At 31.0% G+C, this 18,964-nt stretch overlaps 1 protein-coding gene across 1 annotated transcript; it reads right to left on the bottom strand.

Annotated features, from left to right (window-relative positions):
- Positions 1-3,628: 3,628 nt before the first annotated feature.
- LOC129967125 (sulfotransferase 1E1-like) lies at positions 3,629-18,077 on the bottom strand. The gene is made up of 5 exons (XM_056081811.1): positions 17,928-18,077; positions 12,001-12,385; positions 8,584-8,835; positions 5,341-5,566; positions 3,629-3,822 (listed from the first exon to the last, which is right to left on the bottom strand). The coding sequence occupies exons 1-5, from the start codon at positions 18,005-18,007 to the stop codon at positions 3,704-3,706; spliced, it is 1,062 nt and encodes a 353-aa protein (XP_055937786.1). The 5' UTR covers positions 18,008-18,077; the 3' UTR covers positions 3,629-3,703.
- Positions 18,078-18,964: the final 887 nt, after the last annotated feature.

Below are 18,964 nucleotides of genomic sequence, written 5' to 3'. Positions count from 1 at the left end.
AAATTGCCATGCAGATCAAAGAAAGGTAATATCACCTTTCGAGAAGCCTGCCAGTACTACGAGGAGTTTAGTTTAAACATAGTTATATTATTTTAATGATATAAATAACTAGAGATGCATAATCCACGATTTTTTGAATAACAAATAATTTTGCCATTGTTATTTTTAAATATTTGCTCCAAATATCTGCTATTTCAATCATATTATTAATTAAAAATTATTTATTAGTATTAAATACAAAAATTATTAATTGTAATTAATACTTAATTTACTAATTTAAATAATGTGTGATTGAATTAATTTATCTATTTCAGCTTACTTCTTAAATTTGATTTTTTCAAAGTTATTTATTTAATTTTTTTATTGGAATTTATTTTATATTTATTTAACCATTTTCTGAAAAATTTGAATTAAATATATATGTCATTTCTTTAAAATGTTTGCTTTTGTTCTATATTCTACCAATAGATGGCACCAGCAGTAAACAGAATATATGCTAAGTCATGTCACAAGCAATTAAAAATGATTTGTATGGAATAGTGCATCATCAAATGCGAATATTGGAAAGTTAAGGTCACTCTCATGAAGTGGAGGGCGACTCCACACTTTCCAGTGAAGTCACCGCTCCGATAAATTTCCGTTATATGAAATTCAATGATACGATAATTCCAAGAATAACCGGTCCCTTTCACTTTTCAACCCATTCACAGATTTCACCTTTTCTGTTTTTTCGGGAGCTTCCATTGGATAGATCGTATCGATTGTTACATTTTATCGTGATCCAAAACCTGTAATCGAAATATCACCAGTAAGATCGTATCAACAATTTGAATCACACCCCTCTTTGAAAATATTGATCACTGGTATTTGTGACTTTATGATATTGGTTACGTAATAACCGCTCGTAAAATATTCGTCATCCCTATAAACGACGTATTTGGTAACTGCACACAAAATACTATTTTAGAATAGAGATACATAATCCCTGATTTTTTTAAATAACAATTATTTTGGCTATCATTATTTTTAAATATTTGTTACAAATAATTGTTATTTTAATCACACTTTTAATAAAAAATAATTAGTATTAATAATAAAATTTATAATTATAATTAATATTTAATTTATTAATTTAAGTAAAGTGGGATTCACTTAATTTGTCTTTTTGAGATAAGGTTTTAATTTTAATTTTTTTTCAAAATCATTTATTTAATTTATTTATTGGAGTAAAGTATTTTCTAAAAAAAATTGAAATAAAAAAGTGTCATTTCTTTAAAATGTTCGCTTTAGTTTTATATTCTGCCAATAGATGACGCCTACAGAATGAATGTCAATACCTTCAGAAGGTCATATCACAGGCAATTAGAAATTCATGGGATACTGGTGCTGTCAAGTGCGATGTCACTGAAGTCAAGAAATCACTGATACCACTGAGCAAACAATGACTTCACATTTATAAACACTTCCTCTGAATAGCCCTAATAATAGTGATATGCGGTTTTGAATGATTTCAATGATTCTGTGATTCTAAGAATAATTGGGCTGTTCACTTTTCAAACTATTCACAGATTTCTCCCCTTCCCTTTATGCCTTCAATTAAGGGGATGAGTGAATGGCATCCCTAAGGTTGAAAGTCTGTTTTGGCGTTTCCTGTCCTCTTGCTTGGGGCACCTTTTCTTTTTCTTCTCTACTTCCCTTCTTTCCAAAGTCTTGGTTTGTTGCGATTTGGAACATTTAATACGTTTTCGGCAGGTGTTCTCTGTAAAAATCTGAATTCCAGCGAGTAATTGATATGTGCTTTTGTCTACTAATTCTATGGGAACTCAGAAGGGTTGAATTTTACTAAAAAATACAGTTGGACAACACGTTATTTTAATGCATTCTATTACGATTGACATCAGGAGCATTTTAACTCATTTTATGCATAAGGTATAGATATATGTATACAAAAATTTTATATTTTTTAGTAAATAATCGAAGAAAACTTAATATTTATCATTAATTGATAATGATAAAATTGGATATTAGAGTGATAGGGATCTCTTAGATAGTATTCCTTTTCTGTTATTAAATTCAACTGAATTAAATTATTAACTGATTTATCATTTTGGTTTGAATAGCTTTCAATTTTCAGTAATCTGTATACAACAAATATAAATAATATCGTATTTAACTCATTGGATTTATTAAAGAGTACTTAATACTCTGCGAAAACGAAACATGGGGATTATTTAACTTATATATTAAATTTGTGTAAAATAATTTTATGTGCTATGAGAATTATATAAGAGTATTCTCAGCTTGATTTTTACACCCTTAATGAATAAACAAACCATAGATAGTATCATTTCTACTACTACCGCTATAAAGTATTTTTGTTTGTAAATTGTATATTTGAATTCTTGAGCAACAGAAGGCAGACTGTTTTTGAAGATAGATGTAAATAGAATGAGTTTCCTGTGAGCCTTTACAGAATTACTTTGCTAAAGGGTGAAATATACAAAGGGAGGAGAAGGCTTTTACAAATTACGATCTTTAAAACCTTTTATGATTTTTTATGATTTGTGTATGTTGAATTTTTATATTTAATTTTAAATATGAGATTATTAATGTTATTATATATGTTAATTATATTAGAGAAATAATATATTAACTTTAGTGTTTAGTTGTTTTAACTTCCTAAAACTATATAGTTTTGAGAGCCACAGGCATCGCATTTTGCTGTATCTTACTTATACACAATATCAATTTGTAAAAAGTGTTCTATGAAACATAGCCAAGAAATGCTACATTAAAAAAAAATTCTATTGTACTTATTTTAACATTTAAAATTGGTAATTTGAACATGCTTTTATGTTGCTAATAAATATTTTGTAATTAATAAAATTTTATGATTTTTTTAAATGTTTATTTCTCTTATTAAAATTTTCTCTGAAAGAATAAAATAAAGTTCCAATAAAAATAATATGAAGACATTACACCGAAATATAGTTGATTGATAGTCAAAAGGCGGATTAAAATCATATTTCATCGATTCCTTTATTTTCAGAAGTTTCATTTTTATTCGATTTATTTAGATACTGAGACTCAGCAAGTATTATTGGCATTTTCTTGAAACAACTTTATAGCAAATTTCTGAGTTTTTATATTTTCCGAGTCTATAAAACCAATGATTTAATTTCTCTTTTATGTGCCTTCCAAACAATTTTTAGCAAAAACATAAGAAACTTTATGTTAAAGTGGCAATTTATTTATTTGTATTACAATTAAAAATATTTTAAAGAAAAAAAAAATATATAGTTTATTAAAAAAAACAACCGAAAAACAAAAATTAGTTAAAATGAATAATTTTAATGCAACATTAGAATTCAAAATTGAGGTTTTCTGATTGAAAGAGATTTGATATTTTGAAATTATTCTAATATTTGGACTGAATTTTTTGGCAATAATAATACTGTTGATCCTTGCACACTTTTCATAAATGAGAATGTGGGACAACATAGATTTCGGATAGAGAAAATAGAAATTAAAGTATTATATATTTAAAACACTGAAAGCTTAGTCACGTTAAAGTCTTCTAGTGGGCTTTATTACTCTTGAAGTTCAGAATGCTTTTATACAAAGAAAATGAAATAAACTCTTCAGCTCAGATTTTAATATGACTATCCAAGACAATATTTATGGAAACCAATACATTTTGTCGTTACATGTAATCCTTCCAAAGCTCTGGGATGTCGGTTCCCTTTGTTCTTTCTTGAAATCTTTCATTCAGTCTTTGATTTTGTTCGGGAGATAAATAATTTCTCCAGTCACCAACCACACCTGGTAATAAAGGAAAAAATATAGTATTATATCATATAATTGCTATAAATTAAATTTATTTCATTTATTTAATAGATTGGTAAATGCATGTTTAATTCTCTAACTTTCTCCCGCGTTTTAAAACAATAATTTGTTTTCAGCTTTATTTTGCGATTTGCACAGGATGACGTGCTTATTTTTTGCTATACTTTATTTATTAGTTAACAGCTACTTTCTTTTCAAATACAGCTGATTTGAACCTATTTGCAAAGTTAATTAAATAGGATTTAGAAAGGTTAGAAATTATTGAGGTAAGTTGAATTCATCATTTGTTATTTATTCCGTAGGTTAACATTATTGTAGAAAGCAGGCATTCTGTAATTTCAAACAGATGATACCATTTATGAAAGTTGTTATCACTTAGGGCTGAGCACAATTGAATCCAGTAGAAATCCATGTTAAACTGTCGAAAACATGAAAAATTTTCAGCCCGAGAGCCACCATTTTAACTATTTCGATTTCTTGTGGAAGGTAGAGGTATTAATATATGAGCATGCGTACAACTAAAAGAGTCAACATTTTTGCTATTCCGATTTCTTGGGGAAGATAGAGGATCAGTGTATGAGCATGCAAACAACTAAAACTGACATGTTTAGCCTTTCGGTTGTTGTTGTTTCTTATAGCAATTGCCATGGACAAGCCCGCTATTACGAAGACAGCGATTTTAAGCCGGTGGGGGAGCGTACCTTGCCTTTTTACAGCGGCACCATCTAGGGCCAAGTGAACGACTTAGCTACACACACGTCGCAACCCTTTTTACGGGGCGGACTTCATTCACGCATTTCACTCATTCATCCACAGATCGCAATTTAGACCTGAATCAGAGAACGATCACCCCTGATCCAGTATCCCCAATGGTATTAGTCTCGACATGGAGGCCTTTGTGACCACGACAGATTTATACGCGGGGGAATATCCGACCGGCGGGGTTCGAACTCGCAACCTAAGGGACGTGAATCCAACGCACTACCAACCAGGCCTCGGTCCTTCCTTTCATTGTTACTGTATATTTGATGTAAGATTTATAGAAAGAAGTTGAATTTATTTTCACGCATAAGATAATATGATATCTTTTCTACTCTAGAGTAAATTGGTTAGTCACTGTTCATCATAGGATAATTTTGAAGATACAAGATTAAAGTTTCTAGATTTTAATTCGTTTGATTTCTATTATATCGGACAAAAGTACTCCAGTAAAGTCAAGCGCAGCATGAGGTTGGAGACTAATTTCAATCATTTGACATTAACTTGTCGATGAATGCTGTAGCAATAAATAATTTACAATGATTTAAGATAAAGTAAAGACTTTAAATAAACAAATCACATTTGGCTACAAATTTTGACAAATGATTACACAATTCTATCGGAATATTGTTCTATTTTAAAATATTCAAGTAAAAATTTGTATGTTGTTGTAGTTCCAAAACCAAAACCAAAGAATTCGTGCATTTTTATATATGATATTTGACAACTTCTCACCTTTTCGGACAAAAGTAACACTATTTGGATCCGGATCAAAGAACCCTTCATCTTTTCCGACCAGAAGATCCTTGAGTCCCTGAGGTAAGTCTGGGTGGTTGAGAATTACATCCCGCGGCAAAGCTGCTAATTCGGCAACTTTCTTATTCATGGTTTCTTTCATAAAGCTGAAGCTGCTGTATTTTATGACGTCGTTTAAAAGTTTTTCGTCATTCACCAGCATGTCCTGCAGGAACAAAGAATGACATTTAGTTCATGCATATTTTGTATAGAAAACAACATTTTTCGCTCATTATTTTTCAACAGTAATAAAAAAGCTAATGACTAAATAACGGCATTATTTTTCTACATTCTCTTCTTGTACTATGATAACCTATAATGAAATGGAAGATGAGAGTTGTGAGTTGGACGGAGATGCAATAGCTATTGATATATTGCATTTTATATGTCATCTATAGAAAAGCACCATCAGCATAACTTAAGGGTCATATTTGAACGAAAGAAAAAGTTCCAGATCAAGAAAGAAATTGAATAATATACTATAATAAAAAGAGAAAAGACATTGGTAAATCACAACTTAGAAATAAAATTTAGAGGTTATTAGTTCTTTTTTACTTTCTCGTATACGTAGTGTAGAGAAATAATCGTCAAAAAATTTGAACGCGAGATTTTGACGAATCTCCACGTTTTAGATTTCCCTGAGTTCCAGCAACACATTTTTGAAATATGTTCGTCTGTCTGTCTGTCTGTAATTGAAAAACGTTTTGAACTAGACGGACGTATGCCACTTTTATACCAAATTTGTAAATTACTATCAAATTTTCAGTGAAATCTGCTCAGAGGAAGTCCGTCTATCCAGCTGTCCGAATACAATTTAGCACGATAATTACAAAGCGAAGAGAGCTAAATAGATGAAATTCGGTACATAGATTTAATATCTATAGTATAAACACTTGTCAAATTTTGAAGCAAAACCAACTACGGGTCGACTGTTTGTCGGTCTGCACTTTCGAAAACAAGTAAATGAGATAATTTAAAAAAATGCAGTGACTTTAATATTGTTACGAATCTGTGATGCTGCTTCCCAGCATAGTTGGTTTCATCCTCAGAAAGACGGTTTTACAGTCATCTGTATTGGACATAGTCCGGGTGTCGCGTCGGAAGGTCCCAGAGCTTGGCGACTATTTGGCGACTTGGTAATGAATTTAGCGACTTTGGCGCCAAAATAGATTATACCCGAAACATCGAGAATTTTCCCGATCCGTCCATTAGGAACCGAGATACGCCTCGAACGTTCCTGATTGGTTGAGAGGCTTCTAGCCCCGCCTTCTGAGACCTATAAAAGGAGGCAGCCTGCAGCTGCCGGAGGGTAGTCGGAATCGACGGTAAAGAACGAGTCTTCCAGAGATTAGCAGAGCAGCGATGGAGTCAAGCTAGTGCTGAACTAAGCTGTGCGGTACTGTCTGCAGTAGAATCTTGTTGTATGCTGCTGTGTGCACGTCTCGGCTGAAGATAATTGCCTTCTCTATGCTGTAAATAGTTGTCGTCTTTGTGCTGTCTTCGTGTAAATAAACGTAGTTGTTTTTTTTTCTACTGCCGCCTGCTGATTGAACGTTCTCCACACCATATAACTTCCACTAACCAAACGAACCCGGAAATTTAGTAACAATATATCAAATTTAATTTGGAATTTTGCGATTACAAGTGTAGTTTTGTGTCGAATTTTTGTTTCAGTCGGTTTGTAAAAACGTATCTAAAACATAAATTCGATTATCGGATACTATTAACGGCATGCCAGCGATTAATCGCCAAAGAACTCGTATAGGACGACACGATAGATTCAGTGAAAATGCTAAATTCACGCCAAAGGTTAATATTTCGTAACTATTGTGCACCAATGCCATGTAATACGTTCTCAGGGATTGCATCCTTATTAGAGAGAATGTGGGCGAGTATACACAAAAATAAAGTTATGAAATACAGATATAAATAAATATAATTGTTTTAAAAGGAATCAAGGCAAATGAATTCACAGTAATACGTTTAAGTGAAAATTAAATGTTAAGAAGGTGGTGTCGGTTACCCGAAACTTTCTTTGATATGCTTTAATAAAGGTGTTATTCCCTTTTTCTTCGCATAAAATTGTGAGCCTTGGGAAAGGACGAGAACACCACGAGTCATCAGATTTTTATTTCCAGTCTTACTTGAGAGTTGTATGCTTTGTAGGGTAGAAAAGGAAATAAGTACTTGAGTATTAACTGCATAGCAATGCGAACACTACTAGTCAAAGATAGATCTTATTCATGAATCTAGTGTTTTTATAGAATCTTGTTTCGTGACCCTTGGCGATTTTTTTTAATAATTAATCGCCAATATGCGTTTAATACATGAATACCAGAAAATCGACCGCGTATTTCCCGTATTTTTTCAGAAGGATTGAATCCAAAATTTGATAAAGAACTAAAACTGTAATGAAAATATCACATACAGACGGACAGATAGTCAATCACTTGATAGATTAGGCTCTAAATTAATACCGATCGATAATTTAAGTATTGCACATGTCTACGCATCTAAATTTTTACTTTTAATTGTTAGCATGTTTTCTAGCACTCTGACAGTTAGATGGACAGACTTCCTCTGAATGGATTTCGTTAAAAATTTGACTAAAATTCTTCAATTTTGATAAATTCATATACTAAATTTCATGCATCTAGATCGAAACATTTTTGAATTATCGTGCTCACAGACACGCAAATAGACAGACTGACATAATTCTAAAAAGTGTGTTTCGGACCCAGAATGATTTAAAACGCGAAAATGCCTCGAAATCTCGCGTTCGAATGTTTTGACAATTATACTTTCTCTTTGTTTACGAAAATGTAGAAAAACGAAAAATTTAAAAACAAACTTATGCGATTTGTGATCTTTAAATGGGAGATAATGAATGCCAAAAAATTCATTTACAGAATTATTTTTGAGTGAACCGGAGTTTAACCCCCTTCTTCGCCAATTTGCTATAATGCGCCAAAGCTGGTAACCTCCAGACTGGCAAACCTATTATCTTTCACCTTTATTATACGCCATGGTTGGACATCTGCTCCCTCGCTTTTGAATATTTCGCAAAACACGGCACAAGACCGTTATTGGCGAGTTGGCGATTTTTGAAAATTGCATCAAGCAGAGGGTTAAACTCCGGTCGTACCTTACTTTTATATGAACGAAGACTTCAGCAACATTTACCTTGTACTTTTCACCCATGAATTCGGCTATTTTCAGTGTATACTTTTTTGTGTCTTCTTTGAGTTGTTCGTAAGTTATGAAGAGCACATTTGGATCGTTTCGGTGCTCGTACCAGGACAGCAAGCAATCGAAATAGTCTCCGAAATCCACTTCTCCTTTCATGAACAATTCAAAGTAGTCGTCGAACTTGCCGTTCTTGAATTTGTAGCCAACGATATTTCGAGTATGGTGATAGAAAGAGACGACACAATCCTGTCGAAAAAAAGTATTAAAAAGGTCAATGTTTTCATGTCATTTACCTCTGAAAAGTTCAATACATTCATTCAGCTTAGAAATCAAACACCTCATTTACAGATGATTACAGTTTTAAATTAATCAAATCATTTTTCAATACAAAAAAGTAAAAAGAAAGGGAACACTTTGATATACAGTCATTTTGGCGATAAAAAAGTTTATCGCCAAATTTTAGTGAAGGCTGAATGTGGCACGAACGGCAACAATAGCGTAACGGTAGCAAAAGCTCCACCGAAAAATTGCCAACCTCGCAAGGCGCCAAATGACTACATAATCAAAGTTTAGCCAAAGAAAGCTACTCATTAATTAAAATAATATGGTGAACAGATATTTATTCGAACATTCAAAATATTTTTATTCTTCTTTTTCATGTATTTTCACTAAAGGATGTTTCTGTGGTCTTCGAGATTTGAAAGCTAATGTTTGCACTTGATAGGAAAAAATAAAATAAAATAATTTAAAATTATCTATAATGACTGTTGCCATCGATTTTTAGAATCATATTTTTCATTTTGTAATTTTTATGATTTCCGACGGTAAATTTCGAAATTTCTATATAAAGAAAAAATACTTTTACAGCATTCAAAAATGAAAAAAAAAAAAAAAAAAAAAAACTTTATTTATTGAATGATGCATTTTTGATAAATGAATCATTATCCAGAGTAGTTTAAAAAATTTATTTCTAATAATAGCTTTGATATGGTGTGTACAAATTAACAATTTAAGCCTTTATGCTTTTACTTGACAAAATTGAAAAGGACAGGTAAATAAAAGAAATGATTGTTGAATTTGTATTTAAAATCACCATGAATAACAATGTAAATATGTAATTTGTATAAACAATATAAAATAGTAATTTTTGTAAATATAGCTATACTTTGTTTCAATAATGAAGAAAATATAATATTGTGAAGCATCATTTTTTCAAGTTGACATTTTAGACCACAATATGATACATATATACAGTGTGGAGTTGAAGACCCCCCCCCCCCCAATACAAATTTTATTCATCTAGTTCTTTGCGTTTTTTAAGTTATTATATTTATATGCACACGGACAAAATTCTAAAAGCTTTTTTACAGATTTAAAGAGCTCTACGATGAGGAATATATACTTATTTTTAACATGACTCTAAAAATAAATCTTATTTTTGAGTTATGGTCATGATAAGGAATGGGGTAAATAATTTTATATCAAACATCAAAATTGAACCAAGGTCAAGTAGTATGTTGTAACAGTGCAATTATGTCACTCTTTATCTTAAAGCCTCCTCCTCTCCACTCTTCATATACAAGGTCAGTGATTTGACCAGAATAACACATTGTTCAGCTGAATATTGGCTTTTATTACATTATACTGAATAATTTTCCTGAGGTTTGCCGATTAATTACACAACTGTTTTTTGTTAAAACCACTTTACAGATTGTATTTTTTTCAAATTATTGTCTTATGTCACTTTATAAATAAATGTGCAACATATTTTGCTGATTACAGTGTTTTTTTTTTCGGAGGATTCGTATAGGAAGAAGTAAGAAACACAATACTTCGTTTCTTTGCGAGAGTAGAAAATATTATAAAGTTCTTTTTTTTCCCCTCAGCTGTTATAAAAAAATGTTAATTTCATGTCACTTCGATATCATTTATTTTAATATCTATATATTTCAAATAAAAAGGAAGAATCAAAGGACCAATTGAGCACCCTCAACTACCGCACCGATTTCGCAGATTTTTTTTTCATATGAAAACTCATGGGCCATAAAAGTATGCGCAATGATCATGTGCTCCCTCCATTTTTGAGAGATATTGAAAAGTCTCAAACCTCAACAACTGAATCGATTTCATCTATTTTCTGTGTCAATTCATTTCACCACTTCACAAGCTCAGCTGATTATTCTGAATGTTCTATTATTGTTGAGCAAATATGGTTTTTAATAATATTTTACTTTGTTGTGATAAAATGCAGTTTATCAAAAGTTGATTGACATGATTAAATTAATTTTTTCGGTGACTGTTCTGTTCTCTCATAATATTAGTAATATTAATACGGTCTTGTCGACCATAAAACATATCTTATCCTCATAGTTAAAAATTGGTGAAATCTGTTGAGGTTGCAATATCTCTAGAAGATGAAAGCGGTAAAAACGGCTGCTGATGCCTGTGGCGCCCATGAGTTTTTATACGAAATATAAAATGATGAAAACATAAAGTTGTGATTATGATACTAAGCCAAGGTTTTCATTAAATAGGGATTGTACAGTGCGATAGTATTTTTGAGATTTCTATCGAAAATAAAAGGTGATGACGGCCAAACTACAACTGATGCCCTATCTAAAAGTTATGAGGTCTCAAATAAAATAAATATGAATTATATATAATCAATACTCGGGGATGAAGAATTGATTCTTTGGTTTTGCCAATTATTTTAAATATATCGATGGTGGGCAAATAGCTTTTGTCGAAGTTGTTTATTTTTATATGTTTATAGATCAAAAATATTTTTATTACCATTTCTTAAATGGACGCAATCGTGAAATAAAGACGCATCTTTTAAATACTTGTTCTGGAACGTGACTTTTTAAAAAATATCATAGAAAATATTTGTTTAAAATAATATATTTCAAAGATTAATTATTACATAACTATGGATTGTAATCAGTTCAATTTTTATCGACAGGTTGCAAGGACTTGAGTACAGTTTATAATAGTGATCGAAAATGCATATAAAGATGTTTGGTTCCATTGCTAATGCATTTAATAACTGAATGCATTAAATGCATTCAGTTATTAAAACTGAATGCATTTAATGCATTCAGTTTTTTTTGCAATTATTTATAAGCTATTTTATAGCATAGGAAACTACAGAGAAATACAATACTATTTTCCATTTATAGAAACATAATTGTTAACTTTAAAAGTTTTCCATTTAATATAGATAATTGAGGCAAAGAGAAGGGAACGACGCTTGCTTTCCACCTGATATGCAAATGCGATCATCTTGACGCAATCTGGAGATTTTGTCAAAATTTTACTTCAAATGTCGCAGGAATCTGGCAATATGATTTCAACGTCTTAGTATCGATAAGTTTAGAATAAATCATTAAAAACTAACTGAGAGTAACTTACTTTTGGATTTCTCGCCACAAATATGTATTTGGCTTCTTTAGAGTATGGTGTCAGATGAAAGGGAAGGTGCAGCTTGATTGCTCCGGGCCTCTTCATGGTTTTTGCAGCCTCTGCCCCTGCCATCTCCAAGAAAGGAGTACCTGTGAGAAATTCGATAGCCGATGTGAAGGGCTTTCCTTCCCGGAAGATGCAGCCCACTATGTTCTGTACCCAGGTGGTTCCACATTTGGGGTAAGTGACGATGAACAGGTCATCGGGGCGAGGTTTGTACTCCAGGGCAGATTTGAAAGCATCCATCGAAAACATTTTTGCGATCTTGAATCCATAGCCTGTGTCCTGATAATCGGGTAGGATCTTCTTTTCTTCTTCGTTGGCCATTCTGGGACTGCAAAAGAGTAAATATGTTGTCTAACAGGGCCGAGAGACTCATGTATCAATTTTGTTTTAAAAAGTACGATTTTATTGAACCTCTGAGAAAATATGATTAAATATATAAGATATCCCGAAAATCATCTACAAGCTTTAAAAAGCAATTCAAGTTTAAAGAAACATGTCCATTTTTGCAGTAAAAACTGCGATTGGTAACACAAGGGTGGGCTCTCAAATGAATTCTCTGTCAATAAATTGACAGAGAATAAGAAACTGCACCAGCTTTGAGCAAGTAGAATGAAAAACAATGTGCGAAGCTTGTATTTTTTCAGGTGACAAAACCTTTGAGAATTTACTGCAAATTCTACAAGATTTTGTTGGCTTGATTTCTCTGAGAGTTAGAAAATGATTTTTTTGGGATGCCCTGTGCAAAGAAAGAGAAAGGATAGAGTGAGCTATATCATGTACTTTTATACACAGAACAAAACGCCGTCTCATATCCCTGTATCCGTGACCATTCTGGTCACTGAACGGTTTGGTGGGCATGTTAAGGGAATTTTATTTAAGTACCAAAATATTTACAGTAGAAAAAAAACAAAACCAACTATTTACAGAATTTGCAAGCATACAAGAAATTATATTGAGATGAAAATCGTTTACAGATATTTTCAATTTAGAAGAATTATTTGAAATGATAATATGCTGAGAAATAAAATGTGTAAAAATATACATATATTCTACGTTCACTTATTTTTATGACATTGTAGAAGAGGATGCAGTTTTAGAAATAAGAAGGGAAAATAATTTGGTTAATGGGAAAGAAGAAAAAATCTGTTTGATTGAAATGTATGATAGGAGATTGCGGTGCTTTTTCCTCCCTTAACCTTTCTTAGTATGACACTTGATGTTCAGAGCTAGGGAGGCAAGAATAGATTTCTATTTTCACTTATAAATTTAATTATAATGTGGATTTTTTGCCTGGAAAGAAAGTTGCTGGTGACTCTCTTCAGCCATTCTTGTTCATGGCTTGGTGATGGTTTTTTCATATGCCAAGAGATTGTGAGGATGCATTCCGTAGCATAATGAAGTGCCGTGCCAATCCCACCGACCGCAACTGAACTGGTCACTCTCAGAGATATTGAACCTTTTGAGGTAGGCAGGAAAAGGGCCGTGTTCTGAGAAGAAAATACTATCCTATCTGATCCAGTTAGTGAAATGAAGGTTGACTGAAGACATGATATTAAAATTTTTTCCGCCTGTGTCACCATTGCTCCAATATCCTTGCCATTCATCTAATATGTCTTTCCGGAGCAAGGCTTTTATATGTGGTTTAGGAAGCTTTGTTTGCAATTAAAATTGCCCATTTCTGCGTCCTTCACCAGTTGGTCCGCTTTTTCATTACCTATATTGCCTGCATGCTCTTTAACCCATGAGACTTTCATTGTTGGATTTGAAAGCAGGGCACCAAAAATTTCTTTTGCTATTTAGTTTGTACTCTTTGGATTAGAGGATGCCATGATACTAGCTCTATTGCCAACATGTATTTTAAAAGTGCTGTTGCTTGAAAACTGAGATGCATATTTTACTGCTTTATGAAGTGCGGTGAGTTCAGATTGAAAAACAGTATTTTTGTCATTCAATTTGGCAGACCAATGGTAGGACCAGGAATCATTGATCAGGACACGAAACGCAGCTCCAACTCCATGTCCATGAAGATATTGATATTGTTCATCTGGGATATATTTATTCCTTCATCTTCCAATGAGATTTGGTTGGGATCAAGATGCTGTCAAGGGTGAATTGACCAGCCAGTTGCTTTCTTCTCTAGTTCTTCTAGTTAGACCTCTGTTATGTTATGCGCAAGAGGACTTTTTTATATATAAAAGTTATGAACTAAATTCGAGTCATGGAATTTGGAGAAGAACTAACTTTGGAGAAGACTAGAGTCAGCAAGAGTTGCTGTTGCCCGTTTTGATTCACTTCATTTTCAGAAAACAAATAGGGGGAAAACATCATCTAGATAATTTTAGAAAAAGAATTAACTCTAGAATAGGAATGTGGAACGATAGCGTCTCCATTGACAGCTCTAACTGAGTAACTGAGGATGTTTCTGAAAGAGGGAAAAATTTCTTCTTGCTGTCAACAGTGATGCGACAGTGGGGTAGAGGGAATATAAATGATCAAAGCTCAAGAATTCATCAAAGAAACTTCACTGCATTCGATTTTTAAAGTGGCAGAATCCCCCCCCCCCAAAAAAAACAACCTTATATACATTTGTTAAATCACTAATAACAACCCGAGTGCCAATTATTTTAGCTATTCCTCCTTGTTTGCCATCTTTTATACAGACCTTGAAATAGTTAAGGACGAAGCACCAATGGAGGCTCTGCTGACACATAACAGAAGGCAATTTTCGAATTCTTCCAGTGAAACTGATTTCACCTATGAGTTAAATTGAATAAAAGGCTTTCAGATGCAACTTCCAAAGTGTCGTCAGCAGAATCGTTTAAAAATTTCGCTTGAAACAATGTAGAAGTAGAGCAAGAAAGTCGCGTTTGATAAGTGGTTCTTGAACGCGCTTCTTATTGTACAGCTTGTAAATTATTGAATACGTTATGTTGTGTTGATGTTGCTTTGATCTCAGAGAGCCAAAATAGCATCAACGTAAATTCTCTTACCTGTGTCTATAAGGAAGTCATTTATTTGTATGGTCATTATTTGCAAATTTATTTGAATTAATTTGGTCATTTATCTGCAAATAGTTTCATGAAAACTATTTATCCCAGAATATTTCCCCTGTTTTGTATTAAAAATTGCATTTTGTAAAACATTATTTACATGAAATAGTATTTATGCCTGTATGGAATCTCTTAACCATTAGATCTACCCTCAATTAATGGCATTTAGTGTAATCAAAGATTAGACCTATTAATGATTTATGAGGTTAGAACAATAAACTTTTAATCAAATTACTCCAGACTTCCACAACTAAAGTAATATAAATAATTATGCTACTACTACAGCTTTCATTTTTCGTATGAACTTTGAAGAAAAAATTCTAGGGAAAAATAAAACACTTTAACCTTTTTATTTTGTTTTTCCCGCCATTGCAAGGTCATTTTCCGAGTACCCAGGAATACAGGTTTCGCAAATCATTAACCTCTGAAGTAAGTAAATTCGATGATGAAATATCAAACCTCAGAAACTATTTAAGCTAACTAAATAATTAATATCTTTTTACCATAATCACTTCCATGGAAAATGAATTTTATTTTTTGTTTGACTTTTTTTCAGAAACGCATTAATAGCGATAAAATTATATTTTGAAAAAAAAAATATCAGAGTATAACTGAATAACTGTTTAAAATTTTATAAAAGAAAGGTTTTAACTTTTTTTTCTAAATAACTTACTTTGAAGATCAATTTTATTGCAAAATGTAGTTTTGTTTGTTTTCATATGTTATTTATAAAATAATTTTTAGAATTTCCTTAAAATTTGATTTGATGTTTTGGATAGTTTGAAAATTTTGTATAGATAAGAAATATTAAATTCAGTCTCTTCCAGAAAATTGGAAAACGATATTTTTAGTATAAAAAAAACGAAGAATTAATAAATTAAAAAAGCAAAAACAAATTTATCCATTCGTATATGAGCGACATTATTAAAATATATTTAAGAATAACATTTCGCTGTCTTATTTTGATTTATTTTTTAAAATGTTGCGCCTTGCTGTGCATTTCATTACTTTATTGATATTTCAGTTTTATTAGAATGAAACAAAGAAAATAATATTTACGATTGGTTTGATAAAAATAATCAAGTCGAGTTTGCTGTAGTTGAGTAATCAAAAATTATTCCAGAATCAATCATGATAATTGCAATTATAACAATTATATTTTTGTGCTAAATACATTTGAAGATAAAGATTATAAAATTGTTCAATAAAATTAATTATTTTACTAATAGCATTCATTCTACTACTAAGAATTGCCTTAAAACACTTTTTTGTTAAAGAAATTGACTACGTTAAAAAGTCGTTTTTTTTCGAAATTCTGAATTTTTTTATTATTTAATGTTTTTAATGTTTGAATAAGTTTCTTTAGAATTTTGTATCTACGTCTATTTTTTGGAAGTTACAATTATTTTCATATTGCATTTATGTATATTTTAATGCTGTTTTACATTTTTAGATGTTGTTTTCTCAAATACAAAATATAATAGAGTTTTCTTATGGAAAAACTCATAAAATAAAATATAATGCATATTTTTTGTTCAAATTGGGGATTAATAATTTCTCAATACGTTCTGTAATTCCTGAACAAGAGAATAAGTAATTCTATTCATTTAGAAATATTTTATAATTGTTTTAGTGATGAACAATGCGAAAAAAATTGAAAAAATTATTATTTATTATAGAAACCCATGGATAGGATCCATATGGACATATCCATAGAATGGATAGAAACTCAGATTATTTTTTAGTTCAAGAACTGTATAATATATTTCTTAAGCTATTTGCAAAATTTTGAGTAAGTAATCTGATAAACCTTTAAACCAGAAGATTTTTGCTTTGTACCTCTTTTTAGCCAAAACTAAAAAAATTTTCTTCTAATAAAAAAAAAAAATTTTTTTTATTTAAGTGGTATATTTTGTTTCCATAGATGATTTTTCAATATTTTTTAAGCAAATATTTAAAAATATAACTATTTTCGAACGTTTTTCAAAAAAATTAATCTCGAATGTAGTCACAGACAACGAATTGAAACTAATTTAAAAAAATGAAACAGGATAATCTTTACATACTTTTATCATGTGAGAACATAATGTTGTTTTAGTTAGGGGATTTTGAAACTCAAAATCGCGTAGGCAATGAATAAAGCATAAAAGGCAATTTTCATCATCATCTTTTAATCGCATATATTTTTTTTACCTGCTTTTACCAGTCTTGCATTATTATTATGTATGTTTCTTTGAAAGCAGGTGCGTTTTTAATGACCTGCTTTTACAAGTATTGCTTTATTATTATGTATGTTTCTTTGAAAGCAGATGCGTTTTTAAAAGGTTGACCTGCTTTTACCAGCATTGCTTTATTATTACGTATGCTTCTTTGAAAGTAGATGCGTTTTTAAAAGGTTGACGTAGAACTGTGACACCATAGCTGTTATTTACCTCAAAATCGGTCGAACTCCAAAATTTTGTTTGCCAGCTAGAAAAATTAATATGCTAGAGTTCCAAAATTTTATGTATTTTGGACAATAGAACATCATTTTAATATTTTCAAGCTTGATGTGACGCTGTATGGCTTGATTCCTTTAAAGAGGGTAATGTTCATAATACACGACCTTAATTACTATCATAATTTTAAAAATACGTTGCTAAAGGAACTATACGTATAGCAAATATATATAATTATACACAACAAATATAGAAAAATTTATGTATAAGAAATTCAAATGAATTTAAACGTAACCATTAATTCTCGGGGAATCAGTAGGTTGCCAAAGGCAGCTAGTTTACGAATGAAATAAACATTTAATATTCTAAATCCTTATCTTACCTAGGAATATCGAGGCAAATTTTACACCTGCAGTTCTTTTTGGTGGATTGTCTTTCTGCTAAATAAGACGTAGTGTACATTACTCCATTATATAGGCACTGAATGCATTACTGAATTCTTAACTGTCCCGCAATCAAAGCTAATCAAATTTTTTTGATAAAACTCCGCATATCAGTGTTGAAAAACCCGCCCAAACGACCTCTATAAAGAATGGGTGAGATAACAGACATATAAAACTAATAAATCGAAGTGTATTAGAGAATGAAACAGCAGAAATCTGCTCTTTCTTTTGATGAGATAAGTCATGTGTCAATTAATTTGATTATTTTTGGAATAATTATTACTCATTATTTTTGTATTACATATCGCATATGCGATTTCGTCATAAAATGAAGCATTTAAATAAGGAAAGATTAAATCTTTATAAACAAAATAAGTTTGAAACTAAGTATTTTTTAGATCAGAAAGTTTCTGGAAATGTTTTTTTTTTATTCATCATTCATTTATGTCTCCGATTAATTGTTTATTTAGAAAGTAGCGTTATCATCAAACCGCGAATGCGAAGTTGTGTTATCATCGTAACATTCGACCTCGAAATTTTAAGACTTCTATGTAGGTGAAGTACTGAGAAAGAAAATATTGTAATCGCTAATATTTTTGACATCGAGATTTTGATATATCTCCATATTTTTAAAGCCTTTCCAAATTTATGGACGAAATAAAAAGTATTAGAAGGACTGAACTGATATGTAATTTTATTAACATAACTGTAAATATCTGTCAACTTTTAGACTAAATTCAGTGAAAGATTTGATTATCAATCTGTCTGCATATTCATGAGTATGTGAACATTATAATTAACAACAACAAAAAAGAAGAAAAAAGTAATACATAAAAAAATGTAAGTCAATTTCTACTTAGGTCAACAAAAAAAATTATTTTAGTTACTTTTTATTAAATAATTACAATTAATATAAATATGTATATACATATGACAGAATTACAATATTAAATAGTAAAATTTTTTCAAATTGAAT

The sequence above is a fragment of the Argiope bruennichi genome, chromosome 4, assembly GCF_947563725.1.
Source record: "Argiope bruennichi chromosome 4, qqArgBrue1.1, whole genome shotgun sequence".
NCBI lineage: Eukaryota > Metazoa > Arthropoda > Arachnida > Araneae > Araneidae > Argiope > Argiope bruennichi.
Note: the sequence above shows the minus strand (reverse complement) of the source record. Positions and strands in the feature narration are given on the sequence as shown.